Here is a 25,508-nt window from a genome sequence, read left to right as displayed (position 1 = left end):
AATGCGAGTTTCTCTTATATCGGGTGCGAGAAAGACGGATCAGAAAGAAACAATAACATTATTCGATTTAAGTCGCTTTTACACTATATTTCACCACACGAAAAAGTTCAAATGATAACAATCATCAAAGTGTAGGTAAATATCGTGAAATTGCTGTATGAAAATTCGAGGTAGGCGCACATAACTGTAGGACTTCCATTGTATATTACGATTGCGTTGATCACGTGATCAAATTTGGAGAAAAATGGCGGCTTCCGAAAGTTGAAACATGGACACTAAAACCGATATAGAGGGCTGCCGATGTGCACAAGGGCCGCCTTTTTCCAGTAGCAGGGAACATTAGAGCACCTGGAATTATTTTAAAGTGTGCATTATGTCCACTAGAGGAAGACGCGGAAGAGGGCGACCGCCAAAGACGCCTTTGTCATCCGTAAGGCCCAGAAGTACTTTTTTGAGAAAGCCCAAAGCCTATCAAAACCATGGAACTCCATCAAGTGACCCAAGTTCTCGGTCGAGTACGCCGGTCAGTACACCTGGCACTCCAGTGCGGGGACAAGGGAGGGGTAGGTCCCGTGAGGCTGCACAAAGAGGTAGACATTTCATTCAGAACATGATATTTGAAGATGATGATCAATCGCGATCAAGTCTTGACACAGAGGAGAAAGTGAGTGATGTTCTTGATGATCTAGATGAGAACGAACCAGTTTCAGATGCCAGTTATGAAGATTCAGATTCAGATTATAGTGATGATAGCTTCAGTACTATAGGTAGCTCAGCTGGTAGAAGAAAATTGTTTTTTGGCAGAAGACCTAAAACTCCAGAGCTACTGGATGACAAAGATATTACACCATTAAACCTGCCTCCCAGTTCAACAGACTTGTTGATACCGATTGAAAACCTTATGCAAAGTTTAAGCATTTATGAAGTGCTTCGACATTTCCGTACCATTCTCAGAATATCTCCGTTTACCTTTGAAGACTTTTGTGCGGCAATATTGAGTGATGAAGTTTCTTCTCTGCTGACAGAAATTCATATAACATTATATAAGGCATTATGGCGTGAAGAAGATGGTAATAATACAGCGTTTGGTCCTTCAGATATGAAGGACAGCATCAATATATCGTTGTTCTTTGTTGATGCTTTTACATGGCCAGAATCAATCCGAGCACTACTTGACACAGAATCTGACCGATATCCAGAGTATAAAGTGGCAATAGAATCGCTAGAACATCAAGAATTCCCCTTTGTGCCTGTTGAAGAGAGACTTAAAGTTTTGAAGACTCTTACTGACCTGTTTCTAGTTACAAACAATGTGAGAGAAGAAATTATGAATGAAGGCAACATCCAGTATGATGATCATTGCAGAAACTGCCATAAGTAAGTTTCTTTTTCCAAATAAAATCATAATGTTTATCAGTCTCTGTTAAACCATTTTCCAGTATAGGAGTGGAAATAATAAGTTATGAAGAAAGTGATACGTCTTTGTACCATTATTCATTAATAATTAAGGTTGAGTTTATATACTGCAATTTTGATTTTGAATGATGAATAGAGTAATTATGCCTCGATACTTTAACTGTGTATTTCTTTCTTTATGCAGACTTGGAGATTTGCTCTGTTGTGAAACTTGCTCTGCTGTGTATCACCTTACATGTGTGGAGCCTCCAATGGAGGAAGTACCAGAGGAAGACTGGGTCTGTGGAGTTTGCAGAGCTCACAAGGTACAAAAATGAGCATCAACAGTCAGATGTCTGCTCTATGGCAATCTGAGAATCAACTATCCCCAGAATCTGAGAACGGAGCTATCTAGGTGTACAATCTAATGTATATGTACTACCTACTAGCTTCTACTGGTTTTGGGAAATAATGACATTATTTTAATCCATTCAACCAGTTCCATAAATTTATGCTGGTTTTTGACATTAGTCTGGTAGAATTGTTTAGCCTGCATAATGTTTATAAGCAACCTTTAAAAGTTTTTTATCATGATTTGGTAAAATTGCATTGGTAAAATATTAACCTGAGTCATGTTTCAGCTCTTAAACCTCCATAGAAAGTCTAGATCTGTTGTGATATAACTATAAGCAGTATGTTTAATATCAATATGTTATGTAGGTTAAAGGTGTGACAGACTGTGTATCCGAAGCAGAGAAAAGTGGTCTTTTATGCAGACAAGAACCTATTGGATTTGACAGACATGGAAGGAAATACTGGTTTCTGGTGCGGAGGATCATAGTGTAAGACTTTTAACATGGTTTAAGTAAATCCAATTCTGATTAAAATTTTCCAAGTGTAAATAATTATAAGGTGCATATATATATGTATATGACAACAACTGACCTCTCAATCAAAACTTTTGAGGAGTAGCTATATATAGAAGACTATAAATATACTGCACACTATACAGGTAAAAGATCTTTGTGATGTAGTGTGAAAGTGATGTTGGTTGGTTAGTTAACTTTTGCATTCTTCAATGGCCCATCAACACTGAAAAGGTCATCAAGGCCAAGAATAGTTGTTTAATAACAGTTCTTAAATTATTGTGGCATATTGTTTTACACGTGGTTCCAAGTTCTAGTTTCATTTTAAACATATTAAAGCAATTTTGTATATCTGGCAATAAGTCCGTGTCTGATGATAGTCCCACCAGTATAATGTATTGCAGTTCACTTCAATAAAAATACTTGAAATGTTGTTTCATTGTCATGCAATAAGCTAACACTGATATCTTTCTTTTCATCAAATGATATATGTTGGCTTCTGGGGTAATTATAGGATAAATTTGATATTGACGATGTGAAAGGAGCTAATATGAAGATTTAAAAAAAAAAAAAAAAAAAGGACAAATCTGCAATGACTTTTATCAAATGATGAAATCAAATAATATTGACTTTTTTCAATTTGTCTTAATTTGCAGGGAGGGTGATAATGGTGTTTGGTACTACAGTACAAAGGGTCAGATTGATGAGTTACTGGAAATGCTTGATGCTGAGGGCTGGGAGAAAGATCTGGTCAATGCCATTAATGAATTCAAGGAGGATATTCTCAAACAGATGGCCATCACGCACGAACTCACTATGTTACACAAGGGCAACAAAAAGTCAGCATTGGAATTGGAAATGAGTAAGCAGTTCCATTAAGAATATGCATGAAAAACTTATCACTTTTAAAAAACTGCAGATCCATAAATCCTTGCATCTTAGTAAAAGTACAGTTAAAACAAAATTGGGAAATATTATATTTGAGAAAAAGAGAAAAAGATGATAACATATTATCCAAATATATGTAAATTAGCTTGCCATCATGTATTGCTCAGTTTATTGCTATGAAACAAGGTTTTTATCAAAGAACTTTTGTAAATTTTTAGATGAAATTGTCAAGACACAAGCTGAAAGATCCTTACGGAAAGCACAAGAAGAGGCAGAAAGGAAAATAAAAGAGGAAGAAGAGGAGAAAAGGAAGAAAGAGGAAGAAGAATCTGAAGAAAAAAGGAATCTGGAAGACAATAAAGAATTAGGAGAACTTGTTGGCCCAAAAGAAAATGGAGCAGCATGGGGAAAAGATGAGATTAAAGATGAGACTCATCTAGACAATTTGGTAATGATTACAAAAACTAATGCTGCGTTGCATGTTGACATTTTCCAAAAATAGAAAGGTTGTCATTTTACCCATATGAGCTTGCTGGGATGAAGTCCAGCTGGTTAGATTAAAGTTTTTATAAAACAGTGTTGTGTCAATACTAATGAGGATACAACTTAGGTATTTGACATGTGTAGTTATTGTGACAAGACCTTTTCATTGGTACTACATTTGCGGACTACTGACCTTGTCTGTGACCTTTGATCTACTTTTGAAAAACTTTAATCTTGGTTACTGTATGATAAGGCTTTCATATTTGACGTGTGTGCCTTGTGACAAGACCTTTCTGTTAGTACTACATAAATGACCTTTGACCTACTTTAGAATAATTCAACCTTAGCCACATTATGTAAACCATACGAGATAGGGTTTTCATATTTTATGTGTATTCTTTGTGACAAGACCTTTTCAACGGTACCATATTTGCAGATCAGATGACCTTGACTGACTTTTAATCAACTTTCAAAAAATGTAATCTTGGCCACAGTATGTTAACCATATGAGATAGGCCTTTATGACGTTTGTTCCTTATGACAAGGCCTTTTTATTGGTACTATATTTACAGATCTGCTGACCTTGACTGTGACTTTTGACCTGCATTTAGCAAGCGATACTGTCTTCTGACAACTCGTGTTTTTGTTGTTGATTCAGTAGCAGTTTTGGTTTAGGTTGCATGTCGTCTTCTAAGCAATCTGATTAAAATCAGCTGTTACACGGCTACGTTTTCTACGTACTATGCCTGAACATTTGAATGTGCTCCGATCAGCCTTTTGATTAACTAATCACATTGCCACTGGCAAAATCTGTCCAGTGCCTCGATATTTCTCATCTATTGGTATGCTTAGTCATGATCAGATCTGAGAGAAATCGAACAGAGCTCAGCGATGCAAAACAATATGACGTTGACAGCGATGCCCAGGAAATCGCACAGATTTATAATTTGTGTATACTTTACAGTTTTGCATAACTTCAAACATTGACACACACAGATGGAAAAACATCAGTTAAAAGGTTTTATTAAAGGAAAATGAATTTTGCCTATCGCTTCATTTAAATCTACCATCTTTGTCGCATCTTTTGTTGCTTACCAAAATGCAACCAAAGGCTTTGGAAAGCTCATCTCTGATTGGCTAATACATAACAAGCATTCATTGTCGAGGAGGTCACCTGAATGTGACCCTGATCGGAGCACCTTCAGATGTTCAGGCATAGTATGTAGTAAACGTAGCCATGTAACAGCTGATTTTAATGAAATTGTCTTCTTCAAGTTACTGTATGTAGATTGTTTTGATAGTTTCAACTGTAAAGATGTTACATTCAGGATAGTTCTATATGTGCTATTCACTATGTTTTTTGTTTTGACAGGAAAAGACAGACACGGAAATAACAGAATTGATTAAAACTGAGACGACAACATCAGTCACTAGTAATGTAACAATGTCTACTACTGTTTCTGGCAATGGCAGTGCAACTATGGAAAAGACAGAACTTCTGACCTCAACAACAACCACTTCAACTTTATTAAAGTCTATCACAACCACTTCAGAACCTTCATCAGTTATTCCCAAAATGGAGGATGTCAAGGAAGAGATGGAAGTGGATGTTAAAACTGAGGTGAAGGAAGAAATAGTTGAAAATAATTTGGAAACCAGCGAAACAAATCAAGAAATAAAATCTGAACAATTGACAGATCTTCAAAACCAAATAAAGCAACCAATAGATATTAAAAAATTAGACTTGAAAAATCTCACTCAAGTTGGTGTAAACGACAAGCCCAAGTCCACCATTATGAATGTTCAGTCGGTTTGTCCAAATGTGAAACAGACTGTCTTGAAAATGAATGATGACAACAGTCCACAGAAACAGACTAGAACTGTTTTGATTGTGAATAGAGATGGCAATAAGGTGACACTGGCTGTCAGTAAACAGCCACTTGATGGAACGAAGGCTGAAACTACAACCATCCAGCAAACTAGTACAACAACTACAGCATCAGCCCTGGCAGGTAAAGTGATGACAAACACCTGAATTCAGATTCAATCTCATTAGAATAAAGACAACAAATGATAAAATAAAACTAAAGAATTGTTGATTGAATAAAAGTCTCATTTTGGGAAGAAAATTGTAAATTGAGAAGGAAATTATTTGAGGTAAGTTTCAAGCTATAGATATAAAGGGGGGGGGGGCATAACCGACCCAAAACACAGAAAAAAAACAGGATAATGTAGAGGTCTTGAATTACTGAGGTTTTACTTTGTTTTTGTTTATTTATTAAAGTAAAGAAAATAAATGTTTTGCACATCAAATGTATTTGTTCTATTCATCAAATATATGTGCATGATGCATACATGTTCTTGCCTGGAAATACAACATGCAATTATGATATGGTCATTTAAACGTGACAATCTAAATTTGGCTTCCTTTCCTTAGTTTATGCAATCTACCTATTATTTATTGAGAATCATACCCATCATACCCTGTAAAGAACATGTTTTATATTGATAAGAACTTGATTGATGTACATTAAAATGAAGGTCATTTTGAGTGATTTTAGGTCAGTTTTTGTGTCTTGTACTATTAATAACATAATTGTTCATCTCAAATTGAAGCAGGCAAAGTTTGATAAGAAGTTTCCAGGAGAACCCAGAGTTTGTGGTCATCTATGTGAGAAGTTTTAAGTTCATGTACAAATCTTATTACAGAAGCCAGAAAAATCGTAACAAGGTCTAAAACAGGGTCACTGACTCCAAAGCAGTTCACAGATTCCATAACGGGAACCACGTCGGTTAAAACACTTTCTAAACTGTCATCTTCCTCATCAGACGATCTTCTAGTCATTAACAAAGATGGCGATATTACCAGGGTAACTAGGAGTAAATCCGCCACTGTCAACGCTCTACAGCACCAGCATTTTAAACTTGGTAAGTTAAGTTTATCAGGTTTCTTCAGTAACTCTTTATTTGAATTGTTTCACAGTATTCAAGTTTCTAAAGAGGTACAGAAAGAGGAAGCTTTTACATTTGGATGCAACAGACTCTTTTTGTCCCCCTCTATTTACAATCATCAAATTGCACTTCTGATTCTGAATGAGGAGCCAAAAATATATTCCAGCTTTTTTTCAGGATTAAATGATGATGACAGCCTGTTTTAATACAGAACTTTCTGTTACCATTAGGGCATTTTCATCATAAATTGTGTTTTTTTCTTCCCAATTTCTATTTATACAACAAAATATTTATAAGGATTGAATTTATTGAAAGAAAAGTTTTCCAACGCAGGGGATTGAAAATTTAAGGACTTGTGAATTTTCTGATCTTGATTAAGATTGTATTGGTTTGGTTTTGTGATACAATAAAAGCATTATTATTATTTCACAGGAATGGAATATAATTTTAAGAATTATGTGAACCAATATGCCACGAACAATCTGGCCCTGAACAAGTATCAGCACAATGAAGAGCGTGACAAACGGCGCTACCTGTCTCATAAGTTCAGTCTTACGCAGGCTAGTGAGTTCAAATGGAACGGAGCAAACCATGGCAAGAAGAGTACTGTAATACAGACATTAATGCTCACCATTATACAGCTGGAGTCAAGCATCCCCAGTTCATTCCTCCACCCCAATTGGCCACTACATCGTCAGAGTTGGACAAATGCTGTACACATGTGTCGCAAACCCAGTGACTTCTCACTGGCCCTGTCCATTCTTGAAGCTTGCATGAAGCCTGTGATATTTAATCCAGTATGGTCCGAAGCTTTGGGTAGGTAGATTGCTGAGGCATATATTTCGTCTCTTGTCGTGTGGAGAAGACAAAATCGTTTAATGGTCAACAAATGAAAAATAATGATAGCTTCCTAAAAATGGTGGCTTATGAGACCAGAGCTAAGTACCTATTATAGAGGTGAAGTAGGATAGAATTACTCCTGGATGCAATTAATTATCTATTCACTTAATTTAAGAGGTGAAAAGAGAAGCTCAGACTTCAGGAAGGTGTTAATAACATAAAGAATGCAACTTTTTGTATTGTATAAATATATACAACAGCTTATTACTCTTTTTCAGAGATGAAGCAACTTTCATGAATTACTCTAAATGGTTCTAGGCACTGAATTTCAAAATTCACAATATACAAAAACGTTTTAGTTGGTATGTATTTTTGGCCTCATGCTTCTTTTTTGCTTTATTAGGACACTGTCGCCTCCAAAAGATAACGTCCTTAGACAGGGAAGAGATGAAGAAACGAGAGAAGGAGTTGAGAAAGAGGAAGGAAGAGGAGGAAGAAGGGCGACCATTGGTGTGGATTAAGTACACTTTGGGTTTGAAGCACCAGGTATGTTGATGAAGGAGGAAAGGAAACAAATGATGAAGTTTGAGGGGGAAATTGAACTATGTTTCAATATACTGTATCATATTAAATGTGTTAAAGTGGAGAGTATAGGTTACCATACCTGCTCTATTCTCTAGCTGGTGGGGATATTTCAGTACCTTGTGATATTTTATAACATTAAGTATTTGCGTTTTCCTGGTTGATAAGGAGCATTGAAATACAGCAAGTTTAGTTGTAATAATAGACTACTATTTGATATTGGCAGAATTGCCACAAAATTATCTTACACTTTAGAGATTGAGAGGTTACTGTTTAGTGACAGGTTACTACTTGAAGCTTAATATAGGACGTTTCAGAACCTACTATTAACGAATTCAGGCACAGTATTTTGTTGATATTTCAGGTTTCACTTTATATCAGTTATGTGTTTATTTCTTAGTATTGATGGCCTATTAGCAACATGGTCATAGATAGAAAAACAACAGAAAGATAATTGTTTCTGTCTAACATTGGTGTGTTTAGAATTCAAAGTAGACAAATATTTAACAACATGGAGTTCGAATATTGACGACATTGGAGTATTTAGGAAGTGGACAAACATTCTACAACATACAGTTCGAATATTGACTAATGATGGGTAAATGATAATATGCTGTATCTATTTCCCAGGTGTGGAAGCAGAGAGGAGAGGAGTACCGAGTGACAGGTGGTCAAGGATGGCGATGGCTTAGTTCCACACGAAAATATCAGTTTGTACCTCAGGACACAGTTGGACTCAGGAATGTAGCTCGTAAAATCCAGGCTCGTAAACGCAAGGCAGCAGATGCCTTACCAAAGGCAGTTGATAGTGTCCCATCAACAGCATCCTCACCTGGCAAGACAGAGGAATTGGACTATAAGGAGGGTGACACGAATGTGGAAGAGGAAAAAATGGAATCTTCCCAGACTACAGATTCCAATGAGGGATCTATCAAAGAAGATGTTGATACCTCTAAGGACAAAGAGTCCACACCATCTAATGAGGTTGTGAGACCAGATTCGGTTTCAGTGAACTCGATTGATGCTATTGACACAAATGACAACAAAGAAAAAAGTGTTGAAATATCAGGGGTCAAAGAAAGCTCTCCAGAGGGTGCTGATGATAGAGACAATAGTGATAATAGTGTGGCGGCAAACAACAGCCATACACAGTGCTCTTCTGTGGGAGAGGAAAAGATGGAAGTTGACATTGAAAGTGTAAGCCCTATAAAGAAAGCTGGCATTCAGACATCTGTACTGCCTAAAGCTGAAAACACTGAGAAGAAACTGGATCTATTTAATTATGCTCTGCCTCCGAAATTGGAAATTCCACAGGTTGATGTGTGCAGGGCTATGAATGAAAGAACATACTATCCAAAAGTGACAAAGCCGTATGCTAAACTTGACTTACTCCTACAGCGACGGTTGAAACAGGAGGAGATTGAAAACAAGCAAAGACAGGCTCTACAGCAACAGATCAACTGGAAGTTAAAGAGTCAGAACTCCCCTGGTGCAGACAAAAAGGATGATTCAAAAGATTCAATGGAAGATAAAGACACTGAAAATAAAGAGGATAAATCGGTAGATCCATGTGAATTGGATGAGGACTCTTTGCCATGTTACTCCTATATGTGTAGAGAAAAGGGTAAGGAGTTCTGCTACTCACCCACTTGCCGTAAAGTTGTGTTAGATGAGAGTGAGTTAATGGACATGGACATGGCTGAGGATGCGATTGAGACAGAAAAGGACAAATCCATTGCTGATATGAGCATGGAAGATGAGGATGTGGACATAGAAGGAGACAAGGAGGAGAAAACAGACAAAAAAGAAAAATCTGAGGATAAGGATTCACTCATCGATGTGGAAAAGGATGAAGAAGGGACCAATAAAAACACAAACAGCAGCTCAGCTACATCAAAAATACCATCATCAGACTCATCAACATTGGATACAGCTTTCCACAGTGACAAAAACACCCACTACCACTTCTCCCGGGACTACATCTGCTATTTCTTCAGCACTTTCAGCAATGAAATCACCATCTAGTCGAGCTGCGGCAGTAGCGCAACTCCTGGCTAACCGTCCAGGCCTGAAGGCTTTCACACAGGCACAGCTCATGTTGAAGCAAGCCATTGAGAAAATGAGTGTCCAAGAACTTAAATCCAAAATGCCACCACCCAGGTCAACAAAAGAACCAATTAAATTAGTGAAGTATGCAAAATTTGGACAAAAACCAGCAGCAAAGAAAAAGGCATCACTTCCTCCTTGTCATAAGTATCTAACACCAAGCAGGAAAAGGTCAGCTTTAGTATTAGAGAAATATGATCTTCGGAAAATGGCAAGAACAAAAGGACACACTGAAACCAAGCAGTTCAATTATAATTGCAAGATGAATAATGTGAATTGGATCTATCCCTGTCCTCGGCCTCTGTTCAGAACGTCCTGGCGGTACCGAACTCAAACTGTCAAGTCCTTTGGTGGAGTGGGCCTCCAGATGAGAATTCTGTGGGCGTGTCTGCGGTGGGATGATCTTTCCATCAAGCCACCTGCTGGTGGCACAAATACTGTTTCTACAGAGACAGAAATCACTACTAAAGAACTCCTTAAGCGACGAGATGTTGGACGTGATGGACTGAGATCCGAGTTCCTTGTCAGGAAAATTGTGGTGCCTCTTGGATTGCCTAGTCAACCTAAAGGTAAAAATTCAACAATGATATGATTTTATGGTGGCAGATTTTTGGAAATTGATCCATTCTAAAATAACAATACAAAAGTATTAACTTACCTGATTAAATGTTTTGATATTTTTGATGTCATATTTAGAGCATATTTAAATATCATCTGCCCACTAAGCAGTTTGTTGACATAGCCCTGTTATTACAATTAAAGCTAATAGTTTTCAAGTTTATGTTTTGAGATTTTGTATCTGTCCAGAATCATTTGAACATGCACTTTAATGTCATTAAAGTCGAAATGCTACATTAAATTTTGCAATAAATCTGTCCTTCCTTATTCCTGAAGCTTTAGAATGTAAATAACATTTTGATGTTTAATTATGACTTTTATAGAGAAGTACACGCCCCAGAGGAGTGGCTTGAGAGAAAGAAGGAGGGCAGAATCACCCAAACAGACAGAACCAAGTGTGACAGAAACATGGACGCCAGAGGAAGAGTTGGAACTCTGGGAGATCAAACAGTTTGGAGAAAAGTAATTTTGATTTAAAACATATTCAATTAGTAAAGTATCTGAAATATATTATCATATTAAGTTTGAATTTTGAATTTGATAGATTTTTGTGTCACCTGCAAAAGCTAGATTTTTGTGTCACCTGCAAAAGCAGGAAGCAGGTGACAAAAAGTTATCACTGTCAGCGGTGGCATCAGCACAGAGGTTTCCATGAGATAACTCTAAGTTCCCTTGTGCTTATCAAACTCCATGCAGATCTTCCTTACCAAACTTGCTTGCTTGTGATTGCTTTTCAGGTCCGGAGGTCGAATGTCAAGGCCACTGTTACTTAAAGTAAAGAATTTGTTTCCTTTTGATAACTCAAGTTCCTTTAGGGCCATTAAACTCAATTTTTATGCAGCTTTTCTTTATCACAAGTGCTTGCATGGGATTATTTTTTTAACTGGTCCAAAGGTCAAGGTCACATAGCAATACAAAATCTGAATCCCTGAATAACTCCAGTTCTCTTTGGCCCATCAAACTCAAACTTCATGCGATACTCATTTACCGAAAGTGCCTGCTCTGTATTGCTGAATTCCAAGCATACTTGAGTGATGCTGGTCTTGCTTACTTAATTTGTTGAAGTAAAAAAATGTATCTATTTCTTGCTGTGCAGGCTACATATATACTTCCATGGAATTTGTGTGTTACTATGAATCCTTGTCAATTTCAACAAATTCAATTTTAGGCTAGCAAAACAGAGAGCAGCAATTCAAGAGAAGACAAGCCAGGATTCAGTAAAGACTTCCATGAATGCTCAGCAGCTGAAGGCCCAGTTAGAGATGCAACTAAAGCAGCAGAGACTTGCGCTGCAGCAGAAACGTATGCTGGAGTCCCAAGGCTCTACGACTGCCTCTACAACATCGACCTCCACTATCTCCACAGCAGCTGCCACCTCTCTTATCTCCACGGTACAGAGCACCGCAGGTGGCACCATTATCAAGCCGGCTACCACCTCAAACTCAATACTCGGTGGTACCAGTATACTCAAGACTGTCCAGGTCCAGCCTAAAACAATCATAGCAGGTCAGTGCTCAGCTATCAGCTGTGTTTTATGATAAAGTTAAATAAGTCATCTACATTTTGAAGAAGTCTTACAGTAGAAATCTGCCATCAAATATGATGAATTATTTCAAAAAAACTAGTGTAGATTTAGATATCAAAAACTGCTGTTACAATATTAAATATAATCTTGCTTTACCTCGAGATTCCAAATAAATCAATGGTTGTATTTCCTGTTTATTACCACAAATTTAAGTAAATCTTAATTTTTCTTGGATATATCCCAGGTACTGTATAGGTGTTAATTTCAAAAGGTCAGTGTTTCGCGGTTGTCACAATCTGACCTAGTTCACTGGTATTTAATTTCTTGCAACAACGTCTGGAAAAACATTATGTAAATATAAATATTAACTGGGTATTTATTTTGCTCTAAATTTTTAATGACCAGGAATGAAGGAGAATTAAAAATCCCCTGTGAATATTACCAACTATACACTGTTTTGAAATAAGAAAACTGAATGAGGTCTCAATTTGCTGCTTTGTAGTAGTGTAAATATTTTGTAATTTGAAAGTAACATGGTAACGAAAATCACTGTTCACTAAAGATTCATATTGCAATTTACTTAAATATCACTGTTGTACTTGTTACCATTTTATGTTAGTTAATCTTTTATTTTTGCTGTTTATAGGTAGTCAAGGTACACCTGGTCGTTCACTAGTGCGGTTCCAGATCCCTAGGTCAGCTGTTCAACAGATCCAATCATCCAGTTCCTCAAATATCACACTTGCCCCGAAACCAGGACAGGCTACAACAGCGGTCACCACAAACACAGTAACTTCCCCTGCCAGGGTGGTTGTCCCTGCTCCAGCCTCCTCAACACCCCAGCCACTGACACCCAAAGGTATTCACCCTACCATGGCAGTTTAATATTCCTGTCTAGAATAGCTCTAGCATGAGTTTTCTCTGGCAACACCAGACATTTAATATTTTGGGGAAATAATTCCAACTACAAATAGAAAATTAGATGCCATTTCATAGATTAAATTGTACTTTTCAGCAAAAAATAAATTTAAGAAATTTGAAGCCAATGCTGACTCGTTTTCTTGCCATTTGCAGTCCAACTTCGGCCTCAGGTAGTGGCTCAGGGTGTGCCAGGCCAGGTGCAGAATCTACAGATCATCCAGGGCCCCCAGGGTCAATTACAAGTGCGGGGACTCCTGCCTGGTATGAATTCCATTTCCTTCTAAGTCAGTTTTAAATTATCCAAATTCACTGTCCAGCGTTTACGTGCATTTCCAAGATTCTGTCTGCTTTGATTTCGCACACAAACCATACTTTCCTAAATTATGCAGTACATTATCGGGCAATTTGAAGTGAATTTCTGACTGAATATTTTTCACTATTGTTTAATTGTTGCCTTTATATTGCTCAACAGGTCAGCAGATCATCCGATTACCTGATGGGCGTCTCCAGCTCTTATCAATGCCACAGTCCCCACAAGTGGCTACTGCTACTCCCACCCCTGCAGTCACTCCTGCAACCACTGTGGCCTCTCCTGCCCTGGCTCCACCCCGCACACAGCTTGCCATTCGCCCTCAGACCTCCATCATCGTAAGCAATGCTAGCGGTGGCACACAGACGGCTACCACACCAGCCAGAATCATCATTCCATCACAGAACCTTCCATCAGCATTAGGCTCCTCCAGTCCTGGCATTAGCCTTGTCTCTGCAGCCAAGGAGGGTGGTCTTGTTGCCACTGTAGTCAAGGGCAACAGTCCCACATCTATCTCCCTGGCTACGCCAAAAGTTATTGCACCAGGGCTAGCCACAGGTTCCACAGCATTGTCTGGAACTCAGGCTGTCACCATGACAACTTCATCTACAGCTGGAGCATTAGCATCAGCCATCAAAACTATCACTTTACAAAAGCCAGTATCCTCCAATTCACCTATCACAGTTACCTCCTTACCGCAGGTGGGGTCAAGTGGCATACCCAAAATAATGACAGCCTCCAGAACTGCCTTGCCTGGTCAGCTGATAGTTCAGTCACCACGACCACAGGGTCAACCACTGCTGATGGCTCGGCCACAGGTAACTACAGCAGTTTCTGCTGCCCCAGTTACAACTGTGTCTGCAGCTGCTGCGACTAAGTATGCGGTCACACCTCAAGTTGTACAGCAAGGTGAGTTTTTAAGATTAAAAGATTGAATTGGTGAAGCACCCTTGTGCGATTTACTTGGCACAGAAAATTAATCCAATCTAATTAAAACTAGACTTGTAATTTCGCTCCTTTACGATACTCTATGATACACTGCAATACAAGATCTAACAATGCCCTGTAGGAGGTCATCTCAGCATGACCTTTGAGCTCAGCCAATCAATGAAATTGTCGGTGATTTCATTCTTAGGAAATATAAATACTTACGTAATGTTCCCGAGGTATTCTGATGGTCGATAGCAACGGTAAATGATACGGCTTTGCCCACTTCGGTTCACAAAGAACACCTTAATGAATTTATAGATTAACAAATGTGTGCTGCCTGTGTGGTTTTTCCTTAATCATACCAAAAATAGACAGTGAAGGCAACAGTGTCGTGAAAAAAAAAAAATTAGTTTGAAAGGGAATAATGAGTTCAGTTATGATTTTCAAAATCCAGTTGGCAACACAATCCGTCCTATCGATGATATATTGAATCAACGTTTTCTGTTCTTCTTTCACTGTAACGTCCATAGGATTAAGCAATTTCTTTTGTTACCGTGTCCATTAAGATAGTCCACCGATAATGTTTGTTAAATTTTGCGTATTTCAAATCAAGCGGTGAATTGGGTCGTAAATACTAATTGGAGTCGCAACCAAAGGCTCATATAAGACTCTTTGTCATTGGTTGACTAATGATGTCATTGACCAGTTTTCATTGGCTTATATTTGAAGATCAAAGTCATGCTGAGATGACCTCCAATGGGTTATTGTTAGATCTTGTATTGCAGTGTGTCGTAGAGGAGTGGAAGTGGAGTGGAGTCTGCTTTTTATTAGATTGAAAATTAATAGGGCCTCAGTTTCATCAGCATTCCTTAACTTGGGGAGCCTTCCCTGTATTCTGTAATGCTTTCCTATGGAAAATTTTAAGTTAAGGATGAAACTTGTCCCTGGTTAATTTGAGATTTATTTTTGGGAAACATTAAGCGTGGCTCTCCATTATTTTCCCTTCTCGTGGAAAGTGATCATAAAAAAGACCAGTCTGTTATAGTCTGTATCATATTAACCCATAGTTATTTATATCCTAACAAACACACAGATTTAAACACTTTGACCTTGAAATTGTTGACTTCAACATTGAAGTTGATATGTTGGATATCATCTTTCATTTCTTTTGCAAATTTACAAATTCCTTATGCCCTTTAACACAGTGGTACGTCAAGCTTTGATGCAGAACCAGACACCGGAAATACAGGCCAAACTACTGGCCATGCAACGACTAATGACGCAGCCAAAAACTTCTGGTTCCCTAGCGGAACTTGCAGACAGCATCACCATATCTGCTGCAGGCTCTGATCTAGGGGTGGAAGGGGCCAAAGTTCCAATCTCGGCAATAAGTAAAGCCCAGCTACCCACAGCATTACCCGACCTGAACCGTCCACGCCAACTCAAATCTACTGTAGTGGAAAAGGAAGAGCAGAATAGGTAATGAATTTTGTTATTTGATTCCATTTATTTTATTTGATGATTGATGAAATTGTTTAACGTGCATAAAACTAAAACAAAAAAAACAAATTTCAGTAAAATTTCTGATGGCAAAGGTGCAGAAATGAATCTGTATTCTAGTATTACTATTCATAGATTGTTGAATTATCTGTGATGATTGTTTTCTGTTGTTCCAGACTCACAGTCTGTGGACAAGTACTTAGAAATGTCATTGAAAAAATCGAGAAGAAGGAGCGAGACGAGAGCCGGCGAATGAAGAAGCAGGAAATGGAGGAGGAGAAACATAAAAGACTAATGGTAGCCAAACTTCAGGGCACTTTATTCAAACACAAGGAAGCTCTTAAGAAGGAGATTCTTAAGAAGCGGTCGATTATGGAGAAAAACCTACAGCAAGAGATTCAGGTTGTTCTCCAAGCAGTTATTGTAAAGGCTTGGGAGTTGTTGCATGATGTTTTGTATAGAGGCTTAGCTATCCAGGGTTATTCAGAAAGTGCCGTTAATTGGATTGATTCATCTTTCCTTTTATTATTTTCTTTTTTTATTGTAAGGGGTCTGAGGAGGAAATAATGTAAAATATTTCTAATTTTAGCATAAACTTGTATTTTGCTATTTTTGGCTGATGAACAAGTACACAGAATTTCCATATCAAATAAGAAAAATAATATAAAGTAAAGTCATATTGTGCAGGAGCAATAGAGATATAAATGTTGAAAATTAAACAGGTTCCAACTATTATAGTGTACCAGTACATGTACAGTATATAGACAAAAGAGGTAGTTTTATATGCACTTTCTCATGAACCCTGAGATAGTTTTTTCGTTGGTGTTTTTTTTTTTCCATACTTATTTTCAGTTGTGTGGTTTTAACGTTATAGTCTGTCTGGATCTAGAAGTGATAGCTGCATGGTGATTATTAGTGATTATTTGGTGGCAAAACTCCATGAAAACCACTGGCATATCTGTTCCATAATTTCTTTGTATGGTTCTCGGTCTATATTAGTATTAGACAACTGTGTAGATACATTTTGATGTTGTATGGGAACTATTCCATAACCACTCCCATGCTGTAAACAAGTCTAGACACTCCTACTAATTTGGTTAGTTTTGTTTCCAATTATGACCCCTACATGAGATGTGGTGGTGAGATGTTCCTTAAGTAATTATGGGTTCTCTCTCTGACTACCTGATCATCCGTCTAGCTGTCCAAGTGTAGCTGATTTGACTTTTCAATTTGATTATATGCATTTGTAGTCATTGTCAGATGTTGTATGATATTAGACTTTGAATTACAACACTTGAAAAATTCCCCTGCATGGTTATGCACACACATGAAAGGGCATGATATATAGTGGCATGATAAATTTCTTATGGAGTCAACATGACCAGGGCTAATTGATATGGTTAGGAGGGAAATAAAGAGTTGTTTTGCACTGCATTAATTTAAAGAGACTTGGGTTTGTTAAAAAGAAGTTTTGAGCTGTTATAACAGACTTCAAGCCTTTATCAAGTTGATATGAACACATTTCAATTAATGTCCATTTTCATGTCTGACGTTCTAAAGCAGTAGGGACAACATGTGTTTATAGACTGTGTACCATATAATCTGCTGATCAACAAAAGTTTTCATTCGCTGTATCAAATCAATTCATTATTAAACAGATTTAGTAACATCTTGAATTTACCTGTAGGTCTTCTGACAAATAAGATTGATGTTAAAATAGTAAATTTTACTCACCAAATGATGTTACTAGGGTTGTCTTTGTTCATTTCTGCTATTTGTTTAAAACATAGTGCTAAATTAAGAAAGAAAATTGATTGTATTGAAATTTGTTATAATCATCTCCTTTATTGGTAGGCCGAGGTGAATGAACACTTGAAGAAGAGAAAGAAGAAGCCGGATTCACCTGTTCGTCCGTTGGTGACAGTGACTAGTCAAAAAGCTCCTATGCTTAATCCAGACCAAACCATAGTGCAAGATGAACCGAAACGCAAAAAACAGAAGATTATTTCCACTGGGGGTAGGGCATTCAACCCCAAGGAGAAACTCTACTGCATCTGTAAAACACCCTATGAAGCCACAAAGTAAGTACATAGTAACAGACTGCATTTGTTAAAACTTCTGAAATATTCTACAGCACCGAAAATGATAGAACATTTATTTAAAAAGTTCTATAACAGAAGCAAACTGCTTTTGTTATAAAATTTCCAATTTGTTTAAAACATCAGATTAAGAAAAAAAATAGACTGTTGCCTTCTAATGAAAATTGCTTTATTGCAACTAGATTTTAAATGTCTCGCTCTTTTCAGATTTTACATTGGTTGTGACCTGTGTTCTAACTGGTTCCATGGTGAATGTGTGGGTATATCGGAGGAGCGGGCCAAGACTATTGACACTTATGTCTGTGGGGAGTGCAAGAAACAGAAAGAGACAGCTACAGAGGAGCTGTACTGTCTGTGTAGGACTCCATATGATGAGGCACAGTAAGTGATTTTAAGTGCTAATAATTGATATCTATAGTATCCCAATGAATCGGGCTTTATTTGGTTTTCCCATGTATTAATCTTGATTATAACATAATGTGTATGCGTTGTGAATATTAAATTAAGAAAAAATATGATCTCATAGGTTCTACATCGGATGTGACCGATGCCAAGACTGGTTCCACGGGCGTTGTGTGGGCGTGTCCCAGGGTGAAGCAGATCATATTGATACGTACATCTGTCCAAACTGTATGCGCAAGGAAGAGGCCGATCCTATAAGTCAGAAGGAACTCCTGGACCGTGACTATGACACACTACGCAGACTCATCAAAAGTCTCCAAGTAAGCTAATAATATCTAATAGCAGAAATATTGTTTTCAGAGAAGTGTTAAATGAAGTCAGTTTTGTTAGCATTGAAATATTTTGTAATGTACATACTCAAGTTAGCTTACAACCATTGTAAATCAAGTCTTGCCACTCTTATTTGCGAGGATAGAGCATGTGAGTGGAGTGACTACCGAACCTTTAATGTCTAATCAGAAACGAATAAATTTAAATGCCTTGGACAAAATTGAATACAGGCATTACCAGTCAAAAAAAAAGTCATCACACTGTCCCTACAACACTTAATATGACAGATACCAGGGATATTGAAGTAACAGAAAAGTCAGACATTGGGTAATTGTGAGATTTTCTATAGTTATTTATGTGGGAAGCATTTCAATTTAAATGATTCGTTTTATTTTTCAGTCTCACAAAATGGCATGGCCATTCCTTGAGGCAGTAGATCGTAATGAAGTTCCAGATTATTATCATGTCATCAAAGATCCAATGGGTAAGTTAATATGTACATGTGTTTTGTACCCTAATATGTATACAGGGCTATCGTCCTTCGATCACCACACGTAAAAGGACATGCCAACAAGGCTGTTGTATGTCCTATACAATATTGGTCACATACCCCTCATATACAGCAATGACCCTTTGTTCAATTTTTATTCCAAATGTGGCCCTGATGTCAGTACTGTAAATTGTTTACATAGGTAAAAGCATTTAAGTTTATATGGCATTCTGTTAGGTCTATTTTGTTTAAATTGATTTTGTTCAGAAATGTTTCCCTGATCTATTTCTAGGAAAGATATTTGATAGTTTGAAACTTCATATCATGTCAATTCTCAGAAACAAAACAAAATTTAGTTTAAAAGAATGTATTATGAACTTTTTCAGAAATATGACATTATGCAAAGCCTGTTCATAGGTGTCTTCCAGATTACATAGATATAGTTTATGAACTCAGAATTATTATCTATTGTAGATTTGACGACGGTTGAAAGACGACTCCAGAAAAAGAAGTACCATAAGTTAAAAGACTTTGTTAAAGATGTAACTAAGATATTTGATAACTGCAGACTATACAACCCAACAGACACACCATTCTACCAGTGTGCAGAAGTGTTAGAAACATTCTTTGTACAGAAACTGAAATCTGTGAAGGAGCGGATATGATGCATGTCTTACATAATCCATAATCAACAAGTGTTTTCCTTGGAGTCATATGTCAACATCTGTCACTAATCATTTGTCACAATAGTGTCATGCTAAGTCAGAATTTTCGGTTCATGTTTCATCTTGTGACTGATTAAAATATTCACAAAATCTATTTCATATTGAAATTTTTTTGATCTGAGGTTTTGTTTTCAAATCCAGTAATTCAAAAGCTGCATGAATTTTGATAATTGCCAGCCTTAATCATCAGTGTATTAAATAGCTTATCAATTTTTAAGTGAACTTTTCAAAATCAAAACATTGTCTCTTGGTGTCACTGGTTTCATGATTCTGATATTCATGTGAACATATTAAAAAGCTTTGGAAAGTTGGAAGTGATTTTCAATACGCGAAAAGATAATTTACTGTTGCTCTAAAAACAGGACTGTACTTTGAAAACTTCACCAAGATTAGTCAATGTGTTTGACTTCATTGTCTCATTAGAAACCATGACATAGTGTTTTCATCATTAAACTCAGAATTTGTTTGTTAAAAATCGGTATTTTTTTACCTATTTGGAATTGATTTGTCCAGCAAATATTTGAGTTATGATCGGTCAAGAAATTAAAGTATGATAAATCTATGAAGGAAAATTTCACAATATTTTAACAACAACAGCAATGATGACCTAATTATCAGCTCGTGTAAAGTATAAAATCTGTTTCCTAAAATACATGTACCTAGTTACAAATTGTCAAACAAAATTGACTTGGATATTTTAAATGCTGTTTTCCTGAAGAAGAAAAGCCCAGATCATTTTCTTAAGATATTAACACAATGATGATTAGTGAAGATTTCCTTTAATGACCAAATTGGAAAGTATTTCAGTTTTACATATTTTCTTGTAAGTTTTTATTTTTACTGTGGGTTACATGTTGTGTTGTTAGCATAACATTTAAGGAATTTTGAATCAAAACAGATACTGAGACTTTAGTGTATAATGGATATCGATCTGATTGGATTTGATGTGATGAATCATCTTTTTTTTTTCATTTTTCATTTCAGGCATGTAGATCATTTGTAAATATGTAGACTTTTGTAAATGTATCGTCATACATTGTAAATATTACACTTTTATCAATGATTAACTTTTTTTTCTAAATATGTACATGGGAATAGTGTGTGTAAAAAAATCTGTTGCATCAATTATGTTCTTGAGAAAAATATATTACAAGTGCTTTAGTAATAAGATATTTGTTTTTGTTTGAAGTTGAACCAAAATGATTTCAAAACTGTATTTTAGTGTGCATTTTGCTTGGTCAGTTTTTTGTAGGGCAATTTGTTGATGAATTGTAATGCAAGTCAAATTAAATGAATATGATATAATTATAATGCTGTGTCGTGTTTGACAGTGAAATATACGCTGTATTCCCACCTAGTGTTACTGAATCAGTTGTACAGTAAAGCTGCTACTCCTTCCTGTAGATATTTTGGTAGATAGCATTTGTGTATATGTCGGGGTTCAGTTTTAGAATTTCTAGGCATGTATCATTGCTAGAGTGATTGTAATCACAATCACTATTATATAGGTAAATGTTTCCGTGCAATTTATTTTTATCTAACTAAATCAGAGTATTGTTAAGTATGAGATTAAAGACTAGGATAAAAAAGATGTTTTTGAAATGAAATTGCTTATCATATGAGGTTTACAATAGTTTTCAGTTCAGATATTCCATGTACTCTTTGAAATTGTTCCACCATATTTTTTTAAATATACAATTCAAATTTGAAAACAAAATTTATTTATAAATGGGTGTTTATTAATTGCCTAAGGAATTTTACTGTTTCAACAAAACACCGATTTGATATTTCGAATTCTCATATCAGTCTTTATAAAACTGGGCTCATGCACTAAGTTAGGTTTTTGCATAGCTGGACCGGAGATGGTTACACTATACTTTGATGAGCTCAGATTACAGAACTTGTTGTTGAAACGCTTTTTCTTGGTTCTGAAGAATAATAAGTACTCACCATGTTGTTTGATTCCAAGTACATCTGTATATCATATATGTTGTTACTGTGCAGGCTATTGAGGCAGCTAATCTACGAACTTGGGAGTTGTCATATTGACTTCTACAAGGACGCTGTTTGTATAAATAACGACCTCGGACAATTCTTTACCAGGTCACTATTCGTGTATGTAATGTATTTACTCAAATTTTTTAGGCAGAACAAGACTTGGATGTGGACATTTCATTCAAGTCTGTGCCTGATGAATGTGGATTATTTAGTACTTGTTTGTTAAAAAATCTGTATGTAACCATGTGAATAATTTGAACTATATTAAAAAAACCTGTTTATATAAATATGAATTTGCACTATTCATTCACACAACTATATACATGTATGTAACATGGAGATTTTGCACTACATGTATTTCATTAAAATCAGTATGGTACCGTTAGTATTTGGTACAAATTCTCTCCCCTTCCCGTCACTCTGCCAGTCATTTGTAAAGATGTCTTCAGTCCAGGGTAAAATATCTGAAGATGTTGTCTCTTGTATCCCTCAAAGTTTTGTTTATGTATGGTATGTATTAAAAATGTTTCTTTTAATTTTCAACTCTGTATCTTTAAAGTCACATTAGTGTAAAGAAACATACAGAAATGTATGAAAAGAGTACGTGAATAGAAAGGTGGTTTTAAGAGCTAGTTGAACCAAGATGCATGGTATTTAATAGTGGGAGAGGTGCATTCTTAGTTTTTTTTTGTTCTTTTTTTTTTTAATATATTTTCAATCTCCCTAGTGACAATAAAACATATTTCTAAAACAAATGTATGTTATATATATAATGTATAGGGAAAAGTTGTGTTGTATCCCTACACGACACCAAATTTATTTTTTTATAGATTTTATGATTCACTTTGGGGAGGTATGGACCATACATATCAAAAGTGTTTCGTTTTGAAATTTTAACCTTAAAGAAATGTTATGTACATCTTAACATTTAAAATTTAGTTAATGAAGCTGTGAATGCTGAATCTTTTGATCAAGGGGAACAATAAATAACTTGAAACTGTTGTGAATTTTTTAAATGGCTGCAAATAAGAGATGTCCGACATACTTATCTGTTTGAAGTGTGACAAGTTATTTGTACATAGAACTGTTTGATATTATATTTCCTCTTGTATAATGCAGAATGAAATTTGACACAACTTCAATCGCTGGTTTAAATTTTTTGACAGTTAATTTAAATCTTTCCACACCATTTGTTGTAAAGAAAGCATAATTTGTTTGTTGAATGTACAACTAAACACGGTCAAAAGTAAATGGTTCAACTGAGTTCTCTCTCTCTCTATATAATGTTCTGCCAGTTTGATATTTCAATATTTGAAATTTTTTGGAGAATATTGGATTTGATACATAGATGACTTTACTGGGTACTTATCAAGCAAAGCATCTTGTCGTTTTAGAAGATTTATCACTTTCTCGATTACATTTTCATCCACTCCTGATATGATAAGACTTTCAACAATTTGAATTATACTTAGACAAATTCCAGATGCGTTTTTAGTGATTCCTGCAGTGTCTCATAATTAAAAACCTAAAATAGTATGCTTATTTCTACAGAACTTTCACAATTCTAAAATTGCCTAAATACAACCAGTAAGTGTAAAGGAAAATTATTATTATAATGTTATCATCTGGTTTCAGTGTTTTACTGGGTCCATAATATACATCTTTCTATAATGACTTAAAAAATCAGGTTTAAGGTTATGGATGTATGGGATATTTTATTGGAGACAAGTTAATTGCATCTAACATCATTCAATGTAGAGCTGCCATGTACCCCATTGTGCTGCTGGTTAATGATCTGGCCGTGGCGATAGGACTTCAATGTGTATCAAAACAGAATGAAAATAATTCATTATATACCAATATCGGACAGTGTGGGTAGTGTTCATTGAATGCATTATTGCTAAATTGAATGAGGAAAATGCTGAAAATCTCCGAGTAAGCTTTTTGAAATGAGATGACAATATCCTAGTCAATATGAAATTTCTTTATTATTCATAAATTTTACAATACAATCAGTTTAAAAGAAAGAGGCAGCTTAACATATGTCGTTTATTGGCTTGTCAAAGGAGGTGTTTAACTATATCTTTCTTAGGCTTGAGAATTTTAACGTTGCATGATCTTTTCCACAGAAATTCTATGAAGTTGGCAAGGATGCATGATACATTGTTAATACTGCTATACTGATGTGTATACTACAATATACAAAAAAGCAAAGATTTAAAGAATAAAATAAACAGCAATTTGGAGTATTGTAAGGTGCAAGTATAGATACATGTATTGTACATTTTTCATTACCAAACAGCCATACTTTCATGTGGTCAGTCCAAGTGTAGAGCAATATATTGTAAAGATCTATCTTACCACTCGGTGAGAGGGTTAACTTGCACATTGTCCTGTGGTGATTAACTCTGCCAGTTAACTCTGTCGTCTGGTGGAATCCGTTGGCAATATCTGCCATCTGGAGGGAGTTTAGTCCAGTACATGACATCACTGTAAATACTGTACTTTCATACACTCTAAATAAGCATTATTTATTTCATCCCATTTTGATATTTCAGTCTTCAGCTGATGGTCATGATTAAATATTTTTTGTGCTTTGGTTTCCAATTGTATGTTGAATAAATTGTTATGTATGAGTTTAGAAAACAAAATCTAATGTAAAGAATCAAGAGTAGTTTAATATGGTAATTTCTTGTAAATAACCTGTTTATTCTCTGAATAAACGTATGAAAGTATGTTGTGTGTTCCTTTTGTTTTTAGCCCTTTTGATCATCTAATGGGCAAACACCAGAAGCGTATACATTATGGTTCATCGTCTGGCATCCACCTGCCTGTAAGCAATGTAAATCACTCTGTGGACACAGACAAGAATTTTACTTTAAACTAGCGAGAAGACATAACTGGTCATGAACAAAATTAGGACCAACATGACATTCAAAGCAGAACTGAAACAAATGGTCTTAGCTAACACTTTGACTGCCATCTTGAAAATCTGGGTAATTTTATATGGGGACACAGACCTAGTGATATTGTTTCACTTTCAGATTGTTCATGACAAAAACGTTAGTATTGATTGACATCTGCAGGTCCCTTAATATTTATTCCTGAAATCCTTCATCTTAAAAAATCACCAAACTGGTTGTTCCATATAAATAAAAAGGTCCCTTGTCATCGCAGATGGTTGTAACTAATATTGGATGTGGATTTTTGAGTATTTTCTACATTTGCCTTATTGGACCCTGCCTTTGTGACCTGTGAGGTCAGATGACCTTAAAAGTGGTCTCAAGACAGGATTTCAAGTAAGGATTTGTATACTAGTATGATCCATGCACAGATGATCCCAATACACTGCTTTTTCACCTATGCTATAGTTGTTATACAGAAACCAACTCTTTTAGCTATACAGATTGATGACTTTTCAACTTGTCGGTCTGTGTCCATCCTTTACTCTTTGTCACTATTTCTCAAAAAGTTGTGACAGATGTTTGGTATAATTGTATAATTTTGTATACAAGTTCGCCTTGGTTTCTTGTCACCATACTTTTAAA

The 25,508-nt window shown here is 36.1% G+C and overlaps 1 protein-coding gene across 1 annotated transcript; it reads left to right on the top strand.

Annotated features, from left to right (window-relative positions):
- The first annotated feature begins 20 nt into the window (after positions 1-20).
- LOC117335658 (nucleosome-remodeling factor subunit BPTF-like) lies at positions 21-24,695 on the top strand. The gene is made up of 23 exons (XM_033895809.1): positions 21-1,377; positions 1,601-1,721; positions 2,116-2,237; positions 2,918-3,123; positions 3,368-3,597; positions 5,005-5,644; positions 6,342-6,560; positions 7,017-7,400; positions 7,828-7,970; positions 8,637-9,928; positions 9,969-10,681; positions 11,054-11,192; positions 11,899-12,236; positions 12,902-13,114; positions 13,330-13,437; positions 13,649-14,395; positions 15,622-15,895; positions 16,093-16,318; positions 17,771-17,997; positions 18,223-18,396; positions 18,542-18,737; positions 19,147-19,231; positions 19,712-24,695. The coding sequence occupies exons 1-23, from the start codon at positions 374-376 to the stop codon at positions 19,900-19,902; spliced, it is 7,992 nt and encodes a 2,663-aa protein (XP_033751700.1). The 5' UTR covers positions 21-373; the 3' UTR covers positions 19,903-24,695.
- Positions 24,696-25,508: the final 813 nt, after the last annotated feature.

This window comes from Pecten maximus, chromosome 1 (assembly GCF_902652985.1).
Source record: "Pecten maximus chromosome 1, xPecMax1.1, whole genome shotgun sequence".
Lineage (NCBI taxonomy): Eukaryota > Metazoa > Mollusca > Bivalvia > Pectinida > Pectinidae > Pecten > Pecten maximus.
This window is presented reverse-complemented; position numbering and strand designations above follow the sequence as displayed.